At 41.7% G+C, this 23097-nt stretch overlaps 1 protein-coding gene across 1 annotated transcript in view; it reads right to left on the minus strand.

Annotated features, from left to right (window-relative positions):
• The window catches only part of GRIK1 (glutamate ionotropic receptor kainate type subunit 1), a 161757-nt gene extending 138901 nt beyond the window's left edge, over positions 1 to 22856 (minus strand). Inside the window, exon 1 of the mRNA XM_035546079.1 lies at positions 22715 to 22856. Within this exon, the coding sequence (XP_035401972.1) occupies positions 22715 to 22856 (142 nt within the window). The remainder of the gene's footprint in view (positions 1 to 22714) is intronic.
• Between the last annotated feature and the right edge of the window lie 241 nt (positions 22857 to 23097).

The following is a 23097-nucleotide window of genomic DNA, read 5'->3' on the forward strand; positions in this document are numbered from 1 at the left end:
GCTAGAATTTCTGAACTGGAAGGAAAAACAATGGGACTAGTGAAAATAAACATTGCTGTATGCACTAATAGGGCTGGACAACCAGGAAAGACCTCTGGCACATCTCCAAGCACCTGGTCAGATATGGAACTTATCTTTCGTCCTTTGCAGTAACACATACCTGGAAAAAACTCACTTTTCCAGTACAGAGTCTTGCTTTGCATCTGCTGATGCACTGAGGACAGAGAACTAGCAGAGAGAAATATTTAGAAGTGCTTGACATGAGCCTAACCCTACTCCAATGAAGTTTGAGGCTTTACCGTCAAGAACATTTGGTGCAATCAAGCCAAATTACAGCACTTTTGTAAATCCCACACTGAAGATACAAGTACTTGGTTATACTGTGCCCAGCATAGCAGCTCCCTGGTTTGTAATGCAATGAAGCACAACACCTGTTTTAAAGAAGATGACGAAAACAGTTGCTGCTTGCAAGCAGAAAACCCATTTCAATGGGCATGAGATATATAACACAAATGGGAACAGACAAGGGTGACAGCAATGTGGGCACAAATAACTAGACCCCTGATTTTTGCAGCACAAAAATTAGATGACATGTAAGACACCAAGATGACATGTAAGACACCTTTCGCTTTCTTAGTTTCACAGATAGCTTTCCTATTTCAAATAAGACAGTGGACCCTGCTCTCTGCGGTTGCTCATGCGTATCTCTGACTTGTATACACACACACAATTTCTGAACTTAAAGAAAACTGGCATTTGCATCCTTGGTGCAGTAAGCCATGTCTCTGTTTAAAAGCCCACAAGATCATTTAGATCAGTCTGTGTTCTACTTCCAGATCTGAACACAGCCCCAGGGAAACATCCTAGCCTTTCCAGACAAGATCAGAGAGCATGTCCCTGTGTCTATTTATACGGGTGCTTATTTTGCTGTTGCATAAAATACATACCATTACCCATGGACAAATATAGCTAGCAAGGGTCTTTCTTTTCTGTCTCATAGCGTGACCAAAACCATTCTACAGCATGGGACAATTGAGATAACTCCAGACAATAAGGTGCTGAATAAAAGGTGGGAGGTTGTTTTCAAAGAAATTCTCGTCTAGCAGGGGGCATAGCCCACTTTCAGAAAAGTTAACTTTATGTAGGATGGAAAGCCTGATGTTATACTTGATGTTAGAATCTACATATGGGAAATTACCATTTCCTTTATACCAGTGCCTACACACAAGTCAATACCTATCTATAACTGTACCACTGGAGGCTAACATCATAGGCTTTCTATATGAGAAAAGTTAAGCTTTGATCTGTACAAGAAAATGCCCTCCAGAGGCAGAGGGCAGAGTGCTATAAAAATCGTGCTTGGGTGACCTAAGAGTGCCATGTCAAAAAAAAATACAATGCCACAGCAGGGTTTTACAGGAGAGAGCTCACCTCTGCAGGGCAGTTTGGGAAATAGGATGGCTTTTTTTGGGAGATCAGAAGATGCTGATCGTCTCAGGGAATCCTTTTCTGACAAAAGGGAGAGGGCAGAAGCAAAAGCACAGATGCATGCTCCAAGCTGTGAAATTCCTACTACTGTTGCTTAACCTTCACAACTTTCCTCTCAGGACCAAAATTTCCCAGCAGGATGCCTCCAGAGGGAAAAGCAATCACTCTCCCTTCTCTTAGCCGTTTCTTTCCTTTTCCCTCAACAAACAGCACCTTGTTTAACTGCAACTAAAATTTGGATTTGACTGCTAATACTAAGGGGAATAAAGACTGTCTCACCACTCAGGCTCTACCTCTGGCGATGGGACTCCTAACAGATGGAACTGCACAGAGAAAATGGGATGCAGATACAGCAAACAGCAAGAGTGCTACAGGCAAATGATTATCCTCTCCAGTTTATCCTTTTCATGTTTATGGATAAAAGAACATACTCAGTAAAATTTGAAATGGAGAAAAGAAAATGCTGCTTGATACAAAGAATAATTAACTTGCAGAATGTGTTGCTACAAGGTGATACTGAGAACAGAGAGGTCAGTGGGATTCAAGAAAAGATGAAACACACGGAGAATGAGAACAGCTGTGATTACATTAAATAAGATTAAATGCAGAATTCATGCATGGTAGTAGTAGGTGAAACACGAGAGGATAAGAAGCTGGGAGAGAGTTTTCTTGAGGGATAACATTCCATAATTCTCCTTTACGGGGTTTCTGATTTCTCCTTTTCAAACCTGTAACACCAGACACTGCCTGACATTGAAAACCAGAATGAAAAAGCTCCAAACATGCTTATATTGTAATTCCTCTCATTTATGTAATGATTTCTGGGAAGTGCCTGTTCTACAGCAATAAACGGTCCAATTGTTGAGCTAAAACTGTATATCTGTGTTTACCTAGGTAAAATTAACCTTCTGTTTCCAAGCTGCTTACATCCATGAGTTTCACAAGACTCAGGGACAGTGTGCAGCCCTGAGTCCATACTACGTTACCTCACTCTCCCACCAAAGACCCCCTAACAGGAACAACGCCTGCTTAAACCTTCTCTTCATGTACACTGATAAATTACAAAACACCTCTAGCTCACACAGAGTAGGGAGAGCTCTCTAATAAATCCACAAACCTCCTTTAATTTAACATCTGGGTCTCCGAGTGGCATTGTAATATCGGTTTTGTGATCTGTGGAAAGTAAACTCCAACTGCTCACTGGACCGGGCATAAACTATGTCTGGCAATTTCACAATTTGGTGGATAAATACTTGTGCCTGGGCAAAAATAAAACAACAGATTCTGACTCCGAGGGGAAGCCCATTTGCTGTGATTTATATACTTACTGCAGTGGATAAACACTAATGCCATCATGATTGCCCGTTGTAAAAATCCTGTCATCTGCAGCAACCTGTCTTTTCCATTGGGGCCAACTGTGCTGTCTGACGATAAGCAATAAAGCTCTGGAAGGTGACTGTAAAAGTAACAGGCTGTCAGCAGCAGTCAGAGTTGTCATTGTTTTGTCACTGCCAGATATTTGAATTTTTAAGACTTACACAGCCAGGAAACTTGCTGCCTTTCTCCCAACTTGCTTGATTTTTCTTATCCTGCCAGAAATACTGAATATTTTGTGTCTTAACTTAATACAAACGCATCCCTAATGAAAGAAAAATGAATAAATCCTTATTGCCCATTAGCTGCAAATACATTCTTATACTGTCTTGGTAGTTTTATAAGCACGTGCATATGACTAGCTAGATTTCTTAGTTCATACTGCAGTGCTCCTTCTAGTTTGGGGCACAGCACAATATACGAGGATAAGAGAAGTGTATTTGGGAATTTCATGGCAGTTTTTGCAATAAACCCTGCATTCTATAATCTCTTAAGAATGTTGCATGCCGGAAAGTACTTCAGTTTAACTAGAAAACATGCCTAAATGCAGTTCCACATACTTAAGATTATCATCAACCTGCCAATTCACTCTTATCTTAGATAAGATTTTTTCATTCCATTTCCTTTTCTTTATCCTCCTTGTGTCTTCGGTGCTTGAGCTCGTGATGACAGGAGATAGCAGGACTGCAGTAAAGAGCTATTGTAGCAGAACTCCAATCACTGAATCTCATAAAAGCGATCACCTTTATAAGGCAAGTCTGTTAGCTTCTGAAGCAGTCTCCAGCTTCAATTTTGAGGGCTGTGAGGGCAGAGGAAAGGAGCACACATTGAATAACAGGTGACAGGTAGGAATTTGGAGGGCTATAAGCTACCTTACTATGTCAGCAAAAGCCTACAGTGAAACAGTATGGTACTGCTTCAGAAGGTCTGCCATCCCTGTTATCATATATGGTCCATAAGTATAAACTCTATCACCATATGCAGGAATCACCATACAAATTATCGCCTGCTTTCCTAACATTTCTGTGTCCTTCCTGCATATTGTAGCAGTCTGAGTCACTGAGAAAACAGCACACAAGCCCCAGCTCCTCTTCCACCACCACCTTAAAGGACATCATCTCCTGCAGTGGCTCTCTGCTGTCTTTGCAAAGCCTTTTTTACTTCCTTCTGATTCAAACATATGAACGTTTGAAGGAATGTTTATGAAGATACCTGTGAATATTCAGCATTGTAAAGGGCTTTTACAGTAAGACGAAAAATTCTCTTTGATTTTGTGCTTTACTCACTATCCATACCATAACAGAATGGGGTAAATTTTGAGATGCGTGAAGGATGTAGATCACACTTTTTTAATAATAAACATCAGTGTACTTCTGAACTTCCTGCGCTGCTTGATTTCTTGAAACATATTTCCCTGTAATGGAGAGAAAGCTGAGCTATACTGACGGGCCTGATATTCCAAAAATTGCTATCAAAGCTTTTGCCTTTGATGTCTGTCTGCATCCTGATTGCACTGTCTCCCAGGCTAGAGAGGAAGGAAAGATACTGATGGCATAAAGCTGCATGGCTTGAATGGAATTAGCATAGCATCTTAATCTACTCTTGCCCCACAAGGAAAACAAATCTCCCCAGATCTAACCTTTCACAAAAGCACAGGCTTCGCTCCAATAGCAGCGTCAATTTGGTTTTGATTACACAGCTTCACAGAGTGTAGAATGGAGAAATCTGCATTTTTGCTATCTCAGCTATAATCTAGTTTGTGGGTTCAGAAATAAGATATATCTGATTCCTTAAGCCAAAAAATCTAAGTCCCTTTTCCAGCCAGATTTTCTAAGGAAACGAGGTTTGCAAAATGATGCTCTCTGCTCTTCTGTTTCAGTCTTGCTAACACCAATAACTAAACCACTGGCCAGCTCTGGCTAAGTTTGACAGTTGAGAGAGGTCTCAAAGTTACGCAGTTCCTACAAATTTTGTGACAAACAGTTTGAGGACTGCTGGAAGTGGCCTCACTGAGAGTGGAGTTCAACAATTACCTGAAGGTTTGGTCTGATGACTGTGTGTCTCTTGGAGACAGCTCTACTGCCTCTTGGCAGCTAGTAGTTTGGGGGATAGGTGTCTGGACATGGAGAAGAAAAAGAACTACAGGTGCTGCTGTGGGGAGGCTCTCAAGAAGGAACAAGAAAGGCAACTGAAGTTATAGTGACTACAGGATGGGGAGAAGCAGAAGACAATTCTGGGGTTCATTAGATCATCAAACACATTTTTTCCTGGATCCTTCTAAATAAGTGTCTTTCTTTCTTTTCTCTCTATTTTTTTTTCTTTCTTTTTCTTTTCCTTTCTCTTTTTCTTTTCTTTTTCCTTCTTTCTCTTTCTCCTTTTCTTTTCCTTCACTTTCTCTCTTTCTATCTCTTTTCTCTTTCTCTCTTTTTCTCCTCTTTCTTCTTCTTTTTCTATTTTTCTCTTCCTTCTCCCTTCTTTTACTTGCAATATACAACTAGTGTGTCTCAGAATAATTGCAGCATCATTATCTAGCAAAAGGGATCTAGCAGTTACATTTCATTCTTTAGTATGGAATACAAACAAACTGAACAGACCCAGATCCTTGGATGATATAAGTCTATGTGGCTTTTGGAGGTCAGGGAACTCTTCAGATTTTTATCAGACTGCACCCAAAGTACTGCTGTATATTTTGAGATGAATAATGTGTAGGAAAAAAAATAAAATCAGTAAACGATAACTATAGAAACATAGAAACATAGAATCGTTAAGATTGGAAAAGACCTTCAAGATCATCTGGTCCAACCATCACCCTACTACCAATGTCACCTACTAAACCACGTCCCTAAGCACCAGGTACAACCTTTCCTTGAACACCCCCAGGCACAGTGACTCCACCACTTCCTTGGGCAACCCGTTCCAATGCCTGATTACTCTTTCTGAGAAGAAATGTCTCCTATGTTGCAACCTTGTATTTTATTTGTTCACAGTTATCTCTCATTTCTTTGAGCAACACATTCCAGAGTCCATCAAGTACATCATGAAGACTGGCAGGAGCTAATTCATCCAAACATACAGAATGCACAATTCCTAGTAGCTGTAGGAGGGACAGGATGACCTTTTTTCACCTTTAAATACTCAGGCAGAATCACAGTCCAAGGAAGACACAGAAACCCCCGTAAGATCCTATGTGTGAATACAGACCAGAATTTTAACTTTGCAGCACACTATTCATGGTCCTTCTATTTCACCAAATGGAAATTTCATCAACGGAAACCTGCCAGGCTGCCTGCAGTTCTCAAGTCAAGAGGAGGTTTCACAGATATGGGGGTTGCCTGTTGCCCCCATTCACAGAGAGCTCAGTGACAGCAACAGGGACCATGTGTCCTGTGGAGACGGATATATTACCCCATGGCTTACCTGCAAAGCTGATCAGTTTGGGTTCTTTCTCCCTAAATCACTTTTTATGAACAGTTTTGCCAGATTACGTTTAAATGCAACTCTTTTAATCAGGTTACTCAGTACACTACAAGCAAGATTATAAGATGGATGCCGTTATTGCATTACCGATTTTTATCTCCATTGATTCTTCTGTATTTTTCATGAATCATCCTATTGAAAATGTGACAGGTTTATGTCAGTCAAGACAGGACTGTAACAATATTAGCTCTACCATGAATTCAGCATGACACCAGAACTGTATCATACTTGACCTTATTTGATATATTCGTGTACTGATTCAGAAGCTAAGCTGTACAGAGAAGGGAAGGATCTTTCTAAGAAGACATTCTTCTATATAAATTGAGGTTTGCGCTTTTAGTGTTTGCTGTGCTAGCTCCAGTCACATAACTGTATGTAAATAATTATGCTATTTCTAGAAATGGTGGCTAGAAGACATTCCAGGTCTCTTCTTATTCAAGCCTGTTTATAGCACATCAGTAGCTGGAATAATGTACACCTGACTACATCTCTTTTTACTATAAACCAGTGATTTTTGACATTCTTTCTATGCCTCTGTCTTGGTGAGATCAAGCAGGGCAGAGATGGAAACCTTTGCAAAAGTGGGAGATCTCAATAAAATCAGCAGCTGGAGGAAAAGGAAATAGGAGGAGGACTTTTACCATTGATTTCCTCAAACTAATGAAATCCAGAACTTCATTTGCAATTTGGATGAACGATAGTAAATTGTCCAACTGTTCTCTCCTGTCAGAATCATATACTTGCCAGAATTTCATCAGTATAAACTGGAACAGTTTCATTGACTTTGGGAGAAACAGAGCTAAAATAGCTTCTGGGTCATATTTTTTCTGAGACCAAGTGATCTCTCACTTAAAGGACTGAGGATCAGGAGAGATAATTTTGTACCCTGTTTTCTCATAGATTTTTCATAAGAACTCATAGATAAAAGCTTGGTTTTCAAAGAAGTTTCACAGTTTTATCTGCTGAAGATAGGTAGCTTAAAGCTCATGTCAAATCAAACTTCCTGGAGAAGCTGTCTGTGCACTCACTGGGCTTTACCTGTTGCCCATGAAGTTCATAATAAATTGACTACTATGGCAGAAGGATTGAGTTTTGAATCTTTGAGAAAGGTTGTGCCCTCTTCCTTCAGGCACAGCCAAAAGTAGGAAGTGATTTCAAATGTGCCATATGCTAAAGGAGCTTGTCATCACTACTTTACTTACTAGGAATCAATATTTTAATGATAAGCTTTTTTTCCAACGGGTTAAATTCGAAGTATGGCTGACCATCATCTTTTTGCATCCTGCCTGTTTTAACTTACAGAAATAATGAAGGAACAGACTTGCACATATTAATATTCCAAAATGTGAAAGTGAATATGTTAAATATTTCCCGTAAAATGCTTCTTTGATTTTTGTTAATTCTGCAGTACAGATTAATTCAGCAGTGATAAGAAGATGTAAAAAAGTGACAATTTGACATGAGCAGTAACTGTAGGATTTTTTCCTGTGTATTTGGAATTATTGGTCAACAACCAGTGAAGCATTAATTGAAATGTATATTCATGTTAATTATAAAATAACATAAATCACTGCATCATTCTAAGAATTTTAATAAAATATGCTCTTGATATTGCAAATAGCTGAGCTGCAAATACAAAAGCCAGAAATTCCAGCATTGATTACAGCTTCCTAGGAAATACAGTTCTGCATCTTTTAAACTTAGTTATTTAAATTATTTAAAAATCCCATTTCTTGCTGTGCAAACACACAGTCAACTGGTATCAATGAGCAGCTCAGTCTCCCACCTAAGAAACTCCAGCCCTTACAACAGCAGTTAAAAGCCACTAGAGAGAAATAGCTTCACAACACTCATTTTAGATGCCGCTAAAAATGAGCAATTCCAATATATATGTCATGGAAATAATACTTACCAGTTTTTCTCCCTACCAGTTGTGGTGGGCTGACCTGGGCCAGTTGCAAGTTGCCCACCCAGATGCTTTCTCACTCCCTCTCCTCAACAGCACAGGAGGACAAGACAAAAAAGTTCACGGGTCGAGATAACGACAGGGATATCAAATACCAGTTACCATCACAGGCAAAACAGACTCAACTTGGGGAAGATTAATTTAATTTATTGCCAGTAGATTTGGACAGTGAGAAACACAAATTAAAACAACACCTTTCCCCTAACTTCTCCTTTCTCCAGCGTGGGCTCTCCACAGGCTGCAGGGGCATCTCTGCTTGGGTACCTGGGACACCTCCTGTCCTCCTCTTTCTCCTCCTGCTCTCCCCTGGGTGTCTGCAGGGCCATTCCTCACACCGCTCCCCTCACCACCCCCTGTCATGCGGTGTTTGCCCTCTCTTCCCCAGGCTGTCCCCAAGGTGCCATCATCTTGGCTGCTGTGCTGACCACGCATAATAAAAATTTAGCACTCATAGAAATACTCAGGATAAAGACTCATGCAATGGCTTCCGGGAATTAACTTTGTGAAAAGAAAGGAAAAGTGTGATCTCAGCACCCTTATGGGTGCTTATGGACTTGCAGAAATGAATTAATACATAAGTGATCATAGGACAGTAGTTGGTGTATTAATTATTCTGGATTTATAAACAAGAATTATCTTTTCCCTCATCACTCTTTCTCATTATCTTGCTGTGCGAAGTATTTCAATACACTATGGAAACCTGGGCTGACTTTTGCTTACATAAAGCAGTCTGTGAAACACCCTGATTAATACAGAAGAAGTAATCTGCACAGGGAAACACCCCCATCTAATGCAAAGAACCAGAGGGCATAAAGCATATAGCTGTCTAATTAGTAGAAAACACTTTCCTTTCTTTCCTCTGACTCCATGCTAAATTGCAGCGCTCCTAGAAAGGCTGAGTGAGACCTATGCTGCCACCCTGTCTGTCTCTGTTAATGGAGGGTTTGACATGGTGGACGGGGCCTCGACACACTCACTTGGACGATGCTGCCTGCAGTAATCCCAGGCATGCTTGTGACCACTCTTTTCTTTTCAGCCTAAGGAAAATGCTGGTGCCCCTCCATGTACTGCTCCTGAAAGGAGGGGAGTGCAGCTGCCATAGGGGGAAGAAGAGAGGTGCCAAACTAGTGTGTCTCCCCTCCATGAAGGTGACCAGGGCAACATATAAGAGAAGCCATGGGGAACCATGATGCTGGTGGTACTGTTCTTCCTGCATTGGTTAATGTCCTCTGGCCCCATGTAGTGTCTAATAATCATGTAGCAATTTTGAGCGAACAGCATTTGGGGCAGCTGCAATGTCTGGCTTTTGTGTGCATGTGTGCATGCATGCGACACAATTCATAAGAGGAAACGGGACTAAATTCACCCTTTTATACAGAGGCAACAGAACTGTTTTCAATACTTGATCCTGTTGGTACTATGCTGCTTTAAAGGAGGCACACACTCATCTACCTGCCAGGGGGCTGTGTTAGGCACAGAAGGAAGGAAATACATGAGATCTCCCCACTTCAGAAGAGAAAGAAGAGGGCTTGAAGCCAGGAATTCAGCCTGATAGAGGCATGTGTCTAAGTAAAACAGCAGTCCAAAAGTATTTCACTTAGAAGGTGCAGGCAACCGTTGTTGTTTGTTTTTTTTTAAACACGTCTGTATATCATACCTACATTGTGCAACTACAGAAGGTCTAGATGAGATGGTATAGATGAGAGGATAAACATCTCTAGCTGATTTTCCTTCATGACCGATCTGGTGTCAAGATGACAGCAAAAGGATTACAGTTTCCCAGAACAATTGCTGTTCAGGGCACATCCCACACTCACTCCATCTGCAGATGCTTTCTAATGTCAGTACATGGATCACCAACAGGACTTGGTCCCCAGGGAACAGCCTGGCACCCTAGTAGAAAAATAGAAAGGCTTGGGCAGTAAAGTGTGCAGTGAGCCACACTGATGCAGGACAGATTCTTCATTTCAAAAAGAAAAATCTGCATTCTTCAGAAAAAAGTGTTCAAAAATTTAACCTTCATTCAGTTCAATGGAGCAGCTTTATAATTTACAGCAGCAGATAAAGCTAGATGTAATGTGAAATATCTGAAGCAGTTCTTCTCCTGTATTAAAATGCACCTTGAGCAACAGAGCTTTAACTTCTCGTAACATATGTTTCTAGCAGATAAGTAAACAATTTGGATGTGAAATGAAAATTTTTAAGATAGTTACAGTCAAAAAAGCATCAACTCATATTAGACTTCAGCTACAGTGTCCCACTGATAAGTTTTTGAGGTGGCTTGGCATAGTTAAAAGCAAGCAGCTTTGGAAGAATAAAAAGCTTTTTGTGTACAAGTTGTTGGATCAGAGATAGAGAGAAAAAAAAAAGACATCATTTTACATCAAAATTCTGAAAGTGGCCTTGGCGGCAGGATTGAACCATAACCTGGAGCATGTGGCCAGGGTAAAGCTGTCAAACAGAGGGGAAGCAGAAACAAAAGGAGCAAGGCTTGGAAGTTTAAAGGCTCCTGCACGGACAAGCAATCCACTTGCACTGAACTGCATTGACATTTGGCTTCCTTACAACCACAGGCTCCCTTGGCTTTGTGGACAAAACCTTTAGTTGTGTGCATGGTGAACTTTGTGTTTGTTTCTGCTCTGCTCCGTGGGGCTTTGTGTATGGCAGCAAGCTGCGAGTGAGTGCCGAAGTCATCCTTATACCACCACTGTGACAGCTTAGCATAGATCACAAAATAGCAAATCATCCCGAGTAAAGGTCGGCGCAGGCCCAGACCAAATGGTTTCTTTTCAAAGTCCCCCTACATGCTGGCTCATATACTTGAATACTACACTTTTCTTTGAAGCAAGCTCCCTCTCTGCCCAGATCTCTGCCACTGGGCTTAGGGATGTGTGTTACAGACAAGAATGCTGTGTGTCCTTACAGGGACTTTCCTTGAACTGTTTCCAAATGGAGAAGGAGGAAACCTTGTACTTCTCCTTTCTGCACTACTTGGCCATTAGCAGGCAAACAACTGGAAAATTGTTCGAGGAAGAACAAATGCCCCTCTTTAGTGGTCTTACTTGAGCACACAGAGCTCTCATGAAGGAAAGGCATATTGCTGTAATGATCACAGTATTTCACCGTGTAAAATGTCAGGATAAGAATTGCCCATGTTGGCTTGTCCAAGCAGGTCTGTTTTAGACAAACCAGACTGCACTCCCACAGCTGTCAGTACTGCTGCTGCCACCATCCTCTCACCACACCTCAAATTTCCAAGGTCCTTAACCAGACAGCAGACCTGAAACTTTGACCATCCAGACCAGACCTACATGGCTGGCCAGGATGATGCTGGCTGATCGTTTAGGCACTATAAGTGCTTCATACCCAGCAAAAGCGAAAGACCTTTCCCAGAGGGGAGCTCTGTCTCACCTTTTGTAAGCATTGCCAATAAGACCTTGTAGCATTTGTCAATAAGAAAGGACTCTTGACATTGTCCACTACACAACTGTGTCTCTAGCTGTTTATAACACTGTCAAATATTAGTCATGTGAAGTGACATTTCCCATATCCTGCATCAGTCTGAACACAGGAGGTTTTAGCTGTTCTTGAGAGTAAACAATTTTTTTTTCATTTTTCTTCTGATTTACAAATATTCTGATAATCATTTCACTGAGAATATCTTCATGCAGGGACTTAAAATTTGATGGTCTAGCGCTATTAATGCAGACACAGTCAGTGGTGGTGTTTTACCAATGGACAGACCTTACCTGTCTGCACTGTGAGCATTTTGCCCTCATTTGCAGGAATAAACCTGTCCCTTTTCTCTTATGGTGCCTGGAGACCTATGAGCCAGAAGACTGTGCTGCCCCTTTGCAGTGCTGCCTACCAGCCTCTTGGCTTCTCGTCAACAGACACTTCTAGAAAAACACTAGAAGAAGCCTGTCTTGTTCTTCTCTAGGGCTGGGTCTGTAGAACAGCCACCTCTACTGGCGATGGGTGGCACAGGTCTCTATAGAGCGTCACAGAGCTCCTGCACCACCAGTCGTGTTTGCCATGCCCACTGGGCATCAAGGGAATGTTTCTGGGTTTTCTGCTTGTTTTTTATAGTCGTAGAAAATTATACCAGAAGTTTCTTTTATATAAACATATAAAATTATAAGGTGAAAACCAAGAAGATGAGAAATATTGAACAACTTCAAAACCCCATCTTTTGTTACCTAACTACATACTTTATTCTACAGGATTTCTGCCTCATTTACTACATTCTTTTACTAAAGTCTTTTACATTTAATATTTTTAAACATGGATGAATGAATTGGGGGCATAAAATTCTATTAGCTAAACAATTTTGTTTAGCATGAGCACTGCTTATCATGCAAAATACATTTGAACAATCATAAAGGAACAGCAGTGAGTCTATGTCCTTCTTGAAGCCTGTATATTTACTCATTTTTCTCCCATTCTAACAGAGTATCAAAGATCATCTGTTCAATTTAAGTAATTTCCTATGCTTTCTCTGAAGCCTAAGATGAATAAAAGCATTCAAAATCAAAACATGAGAATATTTTAAACAGAAATTATAATTGTATTTGTCTCCAAATTGCAGTGAAGAATTCTTATGTGGCCTCTTACTAGTTTCTTTAATAGCTCTCCAATATCTTATTACTAAATTATTTTATGTGGACAGCAAACATGCTATACACAAGAGATTGCTTAAGTTATTCATCATGCATTTTGATTCATTGGCCAATCTGACAGTGACTGACAGTCTCTGGAAAAGTATAGTACAGCTAAAAACCTGACCTAACTTTTAAACAGCTTTCTCTGTGATACCAACATAATCAAATAGAGTTTTACATATGTCATGCTGTTGCTGCAGCAACCTGGCCTCCTCTCCTCTGACTACTGATAGGAGTCTCTAAGCTTGATATGGCCTCAGATGTCTTGAGACTAATCTCTTGGGACCATTCCAGAGAAATACAGATTAATTTGCAGTTCCTCAAAAATGAAGTAACTATTTCACATAAACTACTTTTCACATTCCATCAAGTCTGAGCTTCCTATTCATAACCTTTATAAAAATGACTAGTTTGGCACAGCGCCCCCAAGACATTTAGGAGAAAGCAGTTTGTGTGGCAGGAAGGAGGATTGAAATGGCTTTGGCTTCTCTTGTATATTTCTTGAAGGTAAGGAGAGAAAAGGTTATTTTTCAGAAAGCAAAAGCTGCACTTTTTGGTGTTTTTTTTTTTCTTTTTCTTCCCAATGTTAACATCTTAATGCATCTAATTTTCAGTTCTTCATGTCTTGGTCAGGGATGAGATCAAGAAAATAAAAGCAAAAAACTGTAAGCACTGAGATGTGTACTTCCTGAAGCCAGATGTAATCCCTTGCTAGAATGGCTGTAGATTTTATAAGAACATCTGAATATTTGATAAAGGCTTGACCAGTTTTGATCATAGAATGGTTTGGGTCTATATCACTGTATACAGCTCAAATGCCATATAAGGGGGTGAAAAATTGAAATTGTACTGTGTCCTAAAAGTGTCCATCCTTTGCTAATACTTATCATGCCTTATTTTCAGAACACCACTCTGCTGAGCAGATGCAAAGGCAGAGGGTGGAGAGGATATGACAAACCATGCTGAAAAGATGCTAAGAAATGTAACCAGTGAAAAGGCACTTAAGAGGGACATGGACACTGGTGACCTCTGCGGGGCTTCTGGTTAAGGTCAGATACAGCGCCTAATATTTGGTCTCTACCTAAACTGGGACAAGTCAACAAATGCTCTGCTTCTTCAGAGGATCCACCGGTGTCAGGGTGGTCTGTGCTGTCTACTTTATACTGCATATCCAGGGCTAAGCTCCAAGTGTATGCTAACAGGACAGGACATGAGACACGACTTCTCATTGCTACCTATAATTTTTTTAGTTAAATACACTTAGGCCTCCATAGCAACACTTAGCACTTTGTACCACTAATTTCCAGAGATCTATGCATACATTCACCTAATACACAAACTTTAAGAAAATGTCAAAGCTGTAATGCAGTGGACGAAGGTCTAAGGTGGTGGCACTCAAGAGACCTGGATTCACTCCCAGCTTTGCCACAAGTTTACCAGCAAAACACTTCAGTTGTCTGGCCTTGACTTCCCCAACCATGAAATCAAACTACCTGTATAAGCTCTGTGAGGTACTCTCAACTCTAGTGCCTGGAAGATCTCAAGGTTATTATTATTCATGACAATACTTGTTGAAATGCAATACAGTTAATACTACATGAATTATGGCAGTAATGAAACTAGCCCAATTCCACCTTTCATTGCATGGTAGACCCCATAAACATCAATTTCCATGGATTTGCCTCCAAATTATATGAGCCCAAAATATAAGGTACATGCAGCTTTTCTTCTCAGTACCATCTTGCAGAATCATGCTAAACCCAATTTATATAATACCCCTTTCCCTAAGAATAGCACAATTCATAGAAGTTGTTCATCATTTAATTGTTCTATTACACTACAATATACTGCAGTAGTGTTAAAGTAGCTATAATGGTCTGAAGATATAAGTAAGACAAAGTCTGTAAAGAGAAGTAGCCTTTCTTAGCCTCTTTGTTTAGAGGCATAGCTGTGAGACCAGATACGTGGGTTGCTCTTGCTATTCACTGTTGGAGAGCAGAGAGTTAGAAACCTACTGGCTTCTGCATGTGCTTTCATGGACCATGAAGGCCAAAGCTCTCAGACAGGAGAAGATACTTGGCATTAAAGAAATATGCAGCTAAAGTAATACTTACAATATGTTAGGCTGACGTACAGACTGCCATTAACTGCAGAAACAGCAGTAGCAGATTAGGCAAGCCTAATTAATCACCTGGGAATCTGGCCTGCACGCTGAGGACATTAATGACACATCTCTCCCTGGGAGGTGAAGGGGAGGTGATCTTTAGTAGAAATGAGTGGCAGCAAGGGCAGTATAAACATCCCGGCAGGACTCTGCTCCATCACACACCCCAGGGGAAGTGGAAAATAAACTTGTATCTTCAAATATTGTTTCTTCTTTTCTTATAGCTACCTAATGTTGTTCTTTTAAAATAGTTTGTTTTTTTCCCCAAATCCTTTGATCCACAGCATACACTAGCATCTCTCCTGCTTATTCTATCCAAACCATTTAGAACTGAAAAGCCTGTATTACTTACAGGGCAGTGAATGTTTTTATACTTTAGCATGTCTGATCTTTTTAAAAGTGTGCTTTAAAAAATGTTCTTTGTATGCTAAAATCACTGTGACGCAAAATCACAGTGATTTTAAGGTCTCAGTGGTGTACCACTGAATTCAGAAAGGGCTCTGTTCTTTCTCCATCTGACAGACAAAGCAAAGCCTCACATCTGTGATAATACTTCTAGCAAAAGTATTGTTTGGGTGTAACAGATAAGGGAAATTTTGCTGTCCCTTCATATTTATGTAGAACAATGAGTTTTTCACACTTGCTCACTCTAAACAAGTTCTGCTCCTTATTTCCTGAAATACTCCTCTGACTGTCACTTCCACCTACTCAGCATTTCACCAGGGCCTCCATGCCAGTTAGCAATATGGAAGGATAGCTGGTCTTGAACCCTAGCCAGAATCAATGTGCTGGAAACATAATTTTCCTTGAAATAGACAAAGTTTGCATGGGCAGATCCAATGGCAGCATGTGGGAGCAGTTTCAATGCTACCAGAATTTATAACACTCATCTTTTAAATTTTTGGTGTTACAATCTGAAAGCTCACAGACACAAGCAACTAGAAGGTGTGATTGCGAAGAGGATGATGGACCAAAGAAAAGAAGCTCAAAACTGAGCCTTTGAGACCATTTCCTGTTCTTTGACCATACTGCCATGCTGTATCATTCATTCATGTTTCCCAACTTTTGTGCCACCCTAATTTAGCGTGCAGGTACAGGGGATGCTGTAAAAATAATACAAGGAACCTTCTGCACTGCCAGAGAAAAACAAAAAGAAGATATTTTAACAGCCCAATCAGATACACACTCTTCTGGTTGAAATGAAAAGGATGCTTATTTGGAATAATGAAACAGTTTTAATTTTGAATTGTGATTTTTCTCAGTGAGAACAAATATATCACTCAAAAGCTAATTATTTTCTAGGTAATACTGAATCACCTTGAGCAGAAAGAGAAAGAAAGAGAGAGGTAAGGGTAATAACATTCCCACTGTAAAGCTTTCCCGTAATCATAAACTCATTATTGTAAACTAAAACCTAAAGTCAACAAAAACTAGGACAAACTGGGCTTGCAGGTTACAGATCCAAAGCTGTAGAGTAAAACTAATCAGTTCTTGGATAGGATTTTTTTTTTTATTGCAGTACAATCTATAGTCTAGTTGGTCAAATCAAGCCCTTCTGAGAAAAGAAGATTAGAGGCAGTTGTTTAAAATATTGTCAGAAGGGGGGGAAGACGGACAGACAGGATTTAAGCTTTATTACTGACCAGGATATACAAAACAGACTATAATGAAAAAACAGTATTGAGATTGTACTTGTGGTCTGAATAGAAAATGTTAAGTGAAGACAGGGCCATATGGAGGAGCTTATAGCTACAGCAAGAACTGATGCTAAGGCAAATGTCCCCTGAATATGTAAAATTAGGTTGTGGGAAGGATGCAGGTGTAATCAAAAAATCGATTACATCTGAACAGAAATAAGCTCTTAGGCAAGAAAGGAAAATAAATTTTATTTTATTTACAAGGATTGTTCTTCTTCCGGTGGTCACTGCACTGTGCATGAATGTGAAGAATTACTAGGCTAAGTGTCAATCATTTTGCATAAACAAAATATTTGATGAAAAATACTTATCCTTTGGCAAAATTTCATCAATTTCATTGCTGTGAAGATTTCATCCTTTATTTTACTGAAGTCCTAACTGTCTGAACATGTCTGCACATGTGCTATATAAATGCATTTGAAGCCTTGGTGAACCGCAGCAGGATGTCCTATTTATCCGCCCACACAGAGTTCACTGCAGCACTACAGACATACTTTGTCCGTTAGAATACACCTTGCATAAGTTAAGAGAATATAACAAATTATTACAGCAGAGATATCAATGACCTGGCTGTTTTCCATTTCATTTTCCTGTAACCCACTTGACTTTTGACAAAGATAGCTACATCAAATGTGCCATAGCTAATCACCTATCTTCCGAGATGTGAAATGCAGCAGTAACGCACCTTTGTGGCATATTTTTTTATTGTTTTTCATCTCCCTCGGTACTATCTGAAGCCTCCTAGCTCTGGTCTCAGGACCATTTTTTTTTGCTTTTCTCCTTCATCCTCTACTGACAAGTGTTCCAGGACAGAAGCAACTCATGTTCGGAGTTTTTGTTAATACAGCTGTGAGTGGTTGGCTGCCTGCTGCATAATCATTAAGCCGCAGCATTCTATGCTATTTGAAGACTATAATTTATGCTTTTACAGCTCATCTATTTCATGCTAAAGCAGATATGTAGGACTTAGGTATACTCTGACAACAGAGAAACATACTGCCAGTTTTCTGGAAAATGAACCTCTCTTCTACAGTCTTCTTCACATATTGAACAGCACTTCACTCCATCCCAGCAATAACAATTTTCTAGCAATGCCACAGGCATCCAGCAAGTGCTGCTGTTGAGGTACCAGGAGCTGGTGGTTTAACAGCCACAGTTACACCACATTTCTCACCCTAACACCAGTAAGTTGCACACACTCAGTGACCACCATTGCCCAGCTCCATCCAATAATGCTCTGGAGAACAGATTGTCAGAAAACAAGGATAACAGGACATGTAGACCTGATTTTGTCTGATCCTACCTATCAATAGGATGGGTGGTAAGCAGGCAGGGCAGTTGGGGAATTATGAGTGTTTCATCCCTCTAATATATTAAGTATGTCCAAACAGCTCTCCAGGCAATTTAAACCAGCATAGCTCCCCTGAGTTCAATAAAAGGATGCCAATTTACATCAGCTGAGCACTGGCTTCATGACTTTTTAATATTCCCCAGTGGAGCAACCCAGTATGGCCAACATTTTTCATGATACAAAAGCCTGGAAAGACAATTGTACAGAACCCAAAGTAATTCACCCCTCTGCATCATCAAACCTAAATGGCAGAACACAAAGAAATTGCCAATGGGATTTTGATTTTAAAAATTTAGGTTGCAACCATGCAAATCATAATGCAGTCAAGTATTTTCCCTGAGGTCACCGTATGCATCGAGGCCACCGAGCTCCATTGACATTTCTGTGCCCAAGTACAGCTTTGCTGGAGTGCCCTGCTAAGGTGCTAGCAATACATTTTTCTTCCACCTCTTGTTGGCTATTTTTGACTTGATTAACCATTTAGAGCACATGAGCAAAGTGTTGCACTGTCTCACACTTTGTGGAGTACTGTCAAATCCAGCAAGGAGAGAGATGCATAAAGACTGATGTTTGGACATTTTGGTAGCAATCCTTTAGAAGCACTTGTAGCACAGTAGTCTTCTGTTAAGTGCAGAATGAGGAAATTCAAGCAAATCATACTGTAGTGAAATGATGAGCCTCTGAGCATTTGGGATCTGGTGAACAAGATGAGGTTAATGCCTTCTTATGATATAAAATGCAGTCACACTTCCTACAACATTATGGAACAGAATAACTTCTACACACCTGTTAAGTTTTTTGTTTCTTTGTTTGTTTAATTAGCATTTTTAATGATGGTAAAATATGACAGAACTTTCTAAATATAGTTTTTGTCATGTCACACTTTGGAAGCTCAAATATGTATTAATATCATTCCCTTCACAACCCTGCACAAATAAAATCTTGAAAAGGGTTGACAAAATGTAGCAAATTCGCAGTGAAATTAATTAGGTTTTTGTCTTTATCATTCTCACAGTGTTGGAATGCTTAACTCACATAGGAAAAACCTCCCAGCTCTAGCCCTGCTTGGGTAAATATAGACAGATATTTTCAAATCTATATTGAAAATTTCAACTTATTAGAAAAACCCTATTTCGCAGGTTAGGTTGATTTCTGTTTCTGTTTTAAATCTATATTTCTCGATTGGAGAGAAATATTGTGGGGCTCGACTTGCATCTTTGAAAACACAACTCGCTAAGCCACTGGGAATTTTGCTGAAGTAAGGAATAAATCAGTGCAGAGCATGAACCTGTATTCAAATATTCCATTTAACTACAGAAACACACAAAATATTATGGCAAATTACTTCTGATGAAATAGATACTCTTCAGTTGATACCAACTAATGCTATTTCTATGAAACCTAAAAATTACTCATTTGTTCATTTTCAGGAATTGTTCGTTTTAGAGATTAATTCTAAGATCTATCCAAGTGTAACTTCCTACATGTATCTGTTGAAAAGTGCCACATTCTCTTTCTAATTAACTTCAGTGATATATTAATAACTTGTATAGTTTCTCAACTATTCTTGACGTCTAATCCAGAGCACAACTTAAATGACTGCTATTTATAAATTACCATGCGATAGCGCTGAAGTATATTCCTATAGCCTAGTTAGAAGGTTAAGTTGTAATGGCCCAAAGGACATACGCTAAGAAACGAGAAAGTTCTGCATCCAGCATTAACATCAGATTTTGTAGCTGTTGAGATTTCAGTGCTTTTGAGGCTGTTTCTGCAACTCAGTGCCTGCTTGTCTTAATTTGTATTCTCCCTTCTCTTATTTGAGCTCGTTCATTTTAAGCAAGTGGTACAAGTAGGATAGGCCAGAAGGTTAGGTTGACTCAATGTGAAAAAACAGAAATTCCTTGGTATTAAATGAAAAATATTAGGGTCATGAACTTTAAATATACCTTTATATAATGTAGTCTAGTGGGTTATGGGTAGATAAAGATGGTATTTCCTTGGACAGCTCAATTAGTTCATATATCAAGGAAAAAGCTTTTTAGCATTAACGTGAAAGAAATATTCAGTAAGACACTAAAATTCAAGTACTGTATTACCAGAAACTGAAAACTCTATCTTATCTCAAATTCCACTATTTTGTCCTAGTGAATCAGTTTTACTGTTCATATTGCTGCCCCTCATTTTCTTGTTTAGAGAACTAGAAAAGTAATCATCACCTAGATGCTGAGAAATAGCCAGAATTTCTATTGCTTGCATGTCCCTTCTCAACTAATTAAATACCAGCAAAAGAATCTGTTCATTTGTATTATAAGCCAACAAAATCACAAAAATCCAAACGCTCCCTAACAGTGGAAAATGCAATTAAACTACCAGTGTATTAATTCAGGCAGCAAACTGCAGCACCATTGTAAAGCAGTGCTTTCCTTTCCTTAATTAACTAAAACACGACGAAGAAAATCTGATGGCTTAATAGCATTTTCTTCACTCAGAAATGCTTTGGGATGATTTTATTATGTTATCACCAAGAGCGCTGAGGGAGTTATTTCCAGTACTTCTGTTTGTCACCTCGAAGAGTGACACACTCCATGGAGAAACTTGCCCCTGTTAACGGATGTGAAGGATTAATATTTTATGACACCATTACTTTATAGGCAGGGTAACTATAGTAATAAGAGTACATTTCATATTTTATGCATTCACATCCACGTAACACAAGGAGGATTCATTCTCTGGCAGCATCTCTTTGGTTGTGTATTTGTTGCTGTGAGTGAAAGCTGAGCAGCTTGCCACTCTTGTTATTGTTTATAGTGTAGCAGAAGTAGCAGACCATAATCAGTATCAGGGTACCACCACCGCACGCCCTGTCGGAGTGAATCTGCACTGGAGTGACACACACATCTCGCAGGAGAGAGCCTGCAAGCCGTGCAGAGCAATTTTCGGGGAAAGCAATGTGTGCAACTGCCTGGGCGCCTCGCTAGACCGAACATAAGTGGCAATGCAAGTTATGCAGTGGGGAGGTTGACAGAGGGAGGAGTGCACACCCTAAATCTCTGCCTGGGTCCCTGCGATGCCGACGCCAGCTGGGAAGCCAAGGTTTCACCCTGCATGGAGTGAAGCATTCAGGCTACGTTCAGGCAAACATGTTTCTCTTTAAACTGCAATGCTCCACTTTCTTCAGAGGCTACTCCTGGTAAAGCCAAGTGAGTTAAGGCAGTCTAGCAGCAGCAATCATGCCAAGCGTATTGCCAAAGCATCCTGCTATGGCATGTGTCCAAGTTATCTGAGCAGGTTTTACTTTCTCCCCCAAGTTTCACTGGCCCTGAATCTCCTGCTCAGTGAGAGCACACAGCTTGGCGTTTCATGTGCTGCGTGCATGTACGCAGCCATTCCCCCCAGCTCCAAATGGGGCACGGCTCCATGGGCAGCAGTGAGCGGAGAAAGCAGCAAAGTTCAGCTGCACCCCATGAGAAAAAAATAAGAAGCGAGAGCATGCTGAATGTGAGCAGCTGGGTACATACAGCTTTTCAGCTGCAAGTTGCAGAGTGCCTTCAGATTTTCTTTCTTTTTCTTTTTTTTTTTTTCCTCCCCCTTGCCTTTGCTCAGCACTTTGAGGGACTGTGCCCCTTAATTTTTCTAAAAGCTTCCGTGATCAGCTCCCTTGCTCTCTAAGTCTAGGAGTCGTCTCCCACTTGATTTCTAAAGGAGCACTCGTGAGGAAAGCCGAGCAGGGTTAACGCTTGCAGGTCAACAGGCATCAATCTCCTGCTTCGCGAAGGACTCTGCCTTCACCGGTGCATCTTCCCGGGTGGCTTCTCCTCTCTTTACTAGCTCCGTGCTCGGTGCTCGCCAAGCCGGAGAGGGGCAGGCAGGGCAACAGAAGCGCGACAGCTTCTGCCCACAGCTTTTCCGCAGTTTTCCCTAACCCCTAACTCCGGCGATACTTTGCATTCACCGTCTCACTTGACTGACACAAGAAACCCACTGTCGGGAGAGAGGCTTCCTGTGAACCGAGCCTTGTTTCCATGGTGCGGGGTTTTCAACTTAAAAATAAATCCCTGTTTTCTGGGGCTCACACGTATGTACAGCACTTGTGGAGCGCTCCCCCCCGCGCCAGGGTTAGGGGCCGGGACCAAAGGAGGGCAAACCCACATCCCCAGAGCGGGACGGGGGCTGGGGAAAACGCCGCCAGGTCGCGATTCGCCTCTCCCGGCTGCCGACCCGAGCCGGGGATCCCCGTTTCCCTTTTCGGGGCGCGTTTTGTGGCCGCCGAAGCGCACCGCCGGCTCTCTCCCCGCCGTCCCGAGTGGGTGGGCAGCGGCCCCGCCTCGCCCCCAGCCCCAGCCCCGTTCCCGGCCGTCCCCCCGCTCCCCTCCGCGCCGCAAAACTTTCCGAAGCGGCCGAGCCCCGATGAGGGGGGTCCGTGGGGGCACCCCCGGGGCCGGACGAGGGGCACCCCGCGGGAGATGCAGGGAGGCACTGGGGAGGGAGGGGACGCGCAGAGGAAGGGGCTGGCAGCCACCGGGCGGCACTCACCGATCCGCAGCACTTGCTGGCCGCTCCGGGGCAGCCCCGCCGAGGCGCACAGCAGCACGAAGAGGAGCCCCCCGCCGCCGCCACCGCCACCGCCACCCGGGGCCGGGCGCCGGGGCCACCGCGGGCCGAGGGCTCTCGCCATCCTCCGCGCCCGCCTCAGTTCATGCCGGGTTCCGCGGGTGCGGGGCGAGGGCGGCCACCCCCTGCCACCCCCGGCCAGCCCCGGTTATCCCCGGTTACCCCCGGCGGGGCCGGCTGCGCGCCGCCGCCGCCGCTCCTCGCCGCCCGCCCATGGTGCGGAGGCTCCTCGCCCGCGCTCACGCCGCTGCCCTCGCCCCCCGCCGCCGCCGGGAGGGGAGGGGAAGGGCTGGGAAGAGAGGCGA

The sequence above is a fragment of the Cygnus atratus genome, chromosome 1 (genome assembly GCF_013377495.2).
Source record: "Cygnus atratus isolate AKBS03 ecotype Queensland, Australia chromosome 1, CAtr_DNAZoo_HiC_assembly, whole genome shotgun sequence".
Taxonomy (NCBI): domain Eukaryota; kingdom Metazoa; phylum Chordata; class Aves; order Anseriformes; family Anatidae; genus Cygnus; species Cygnus atratus.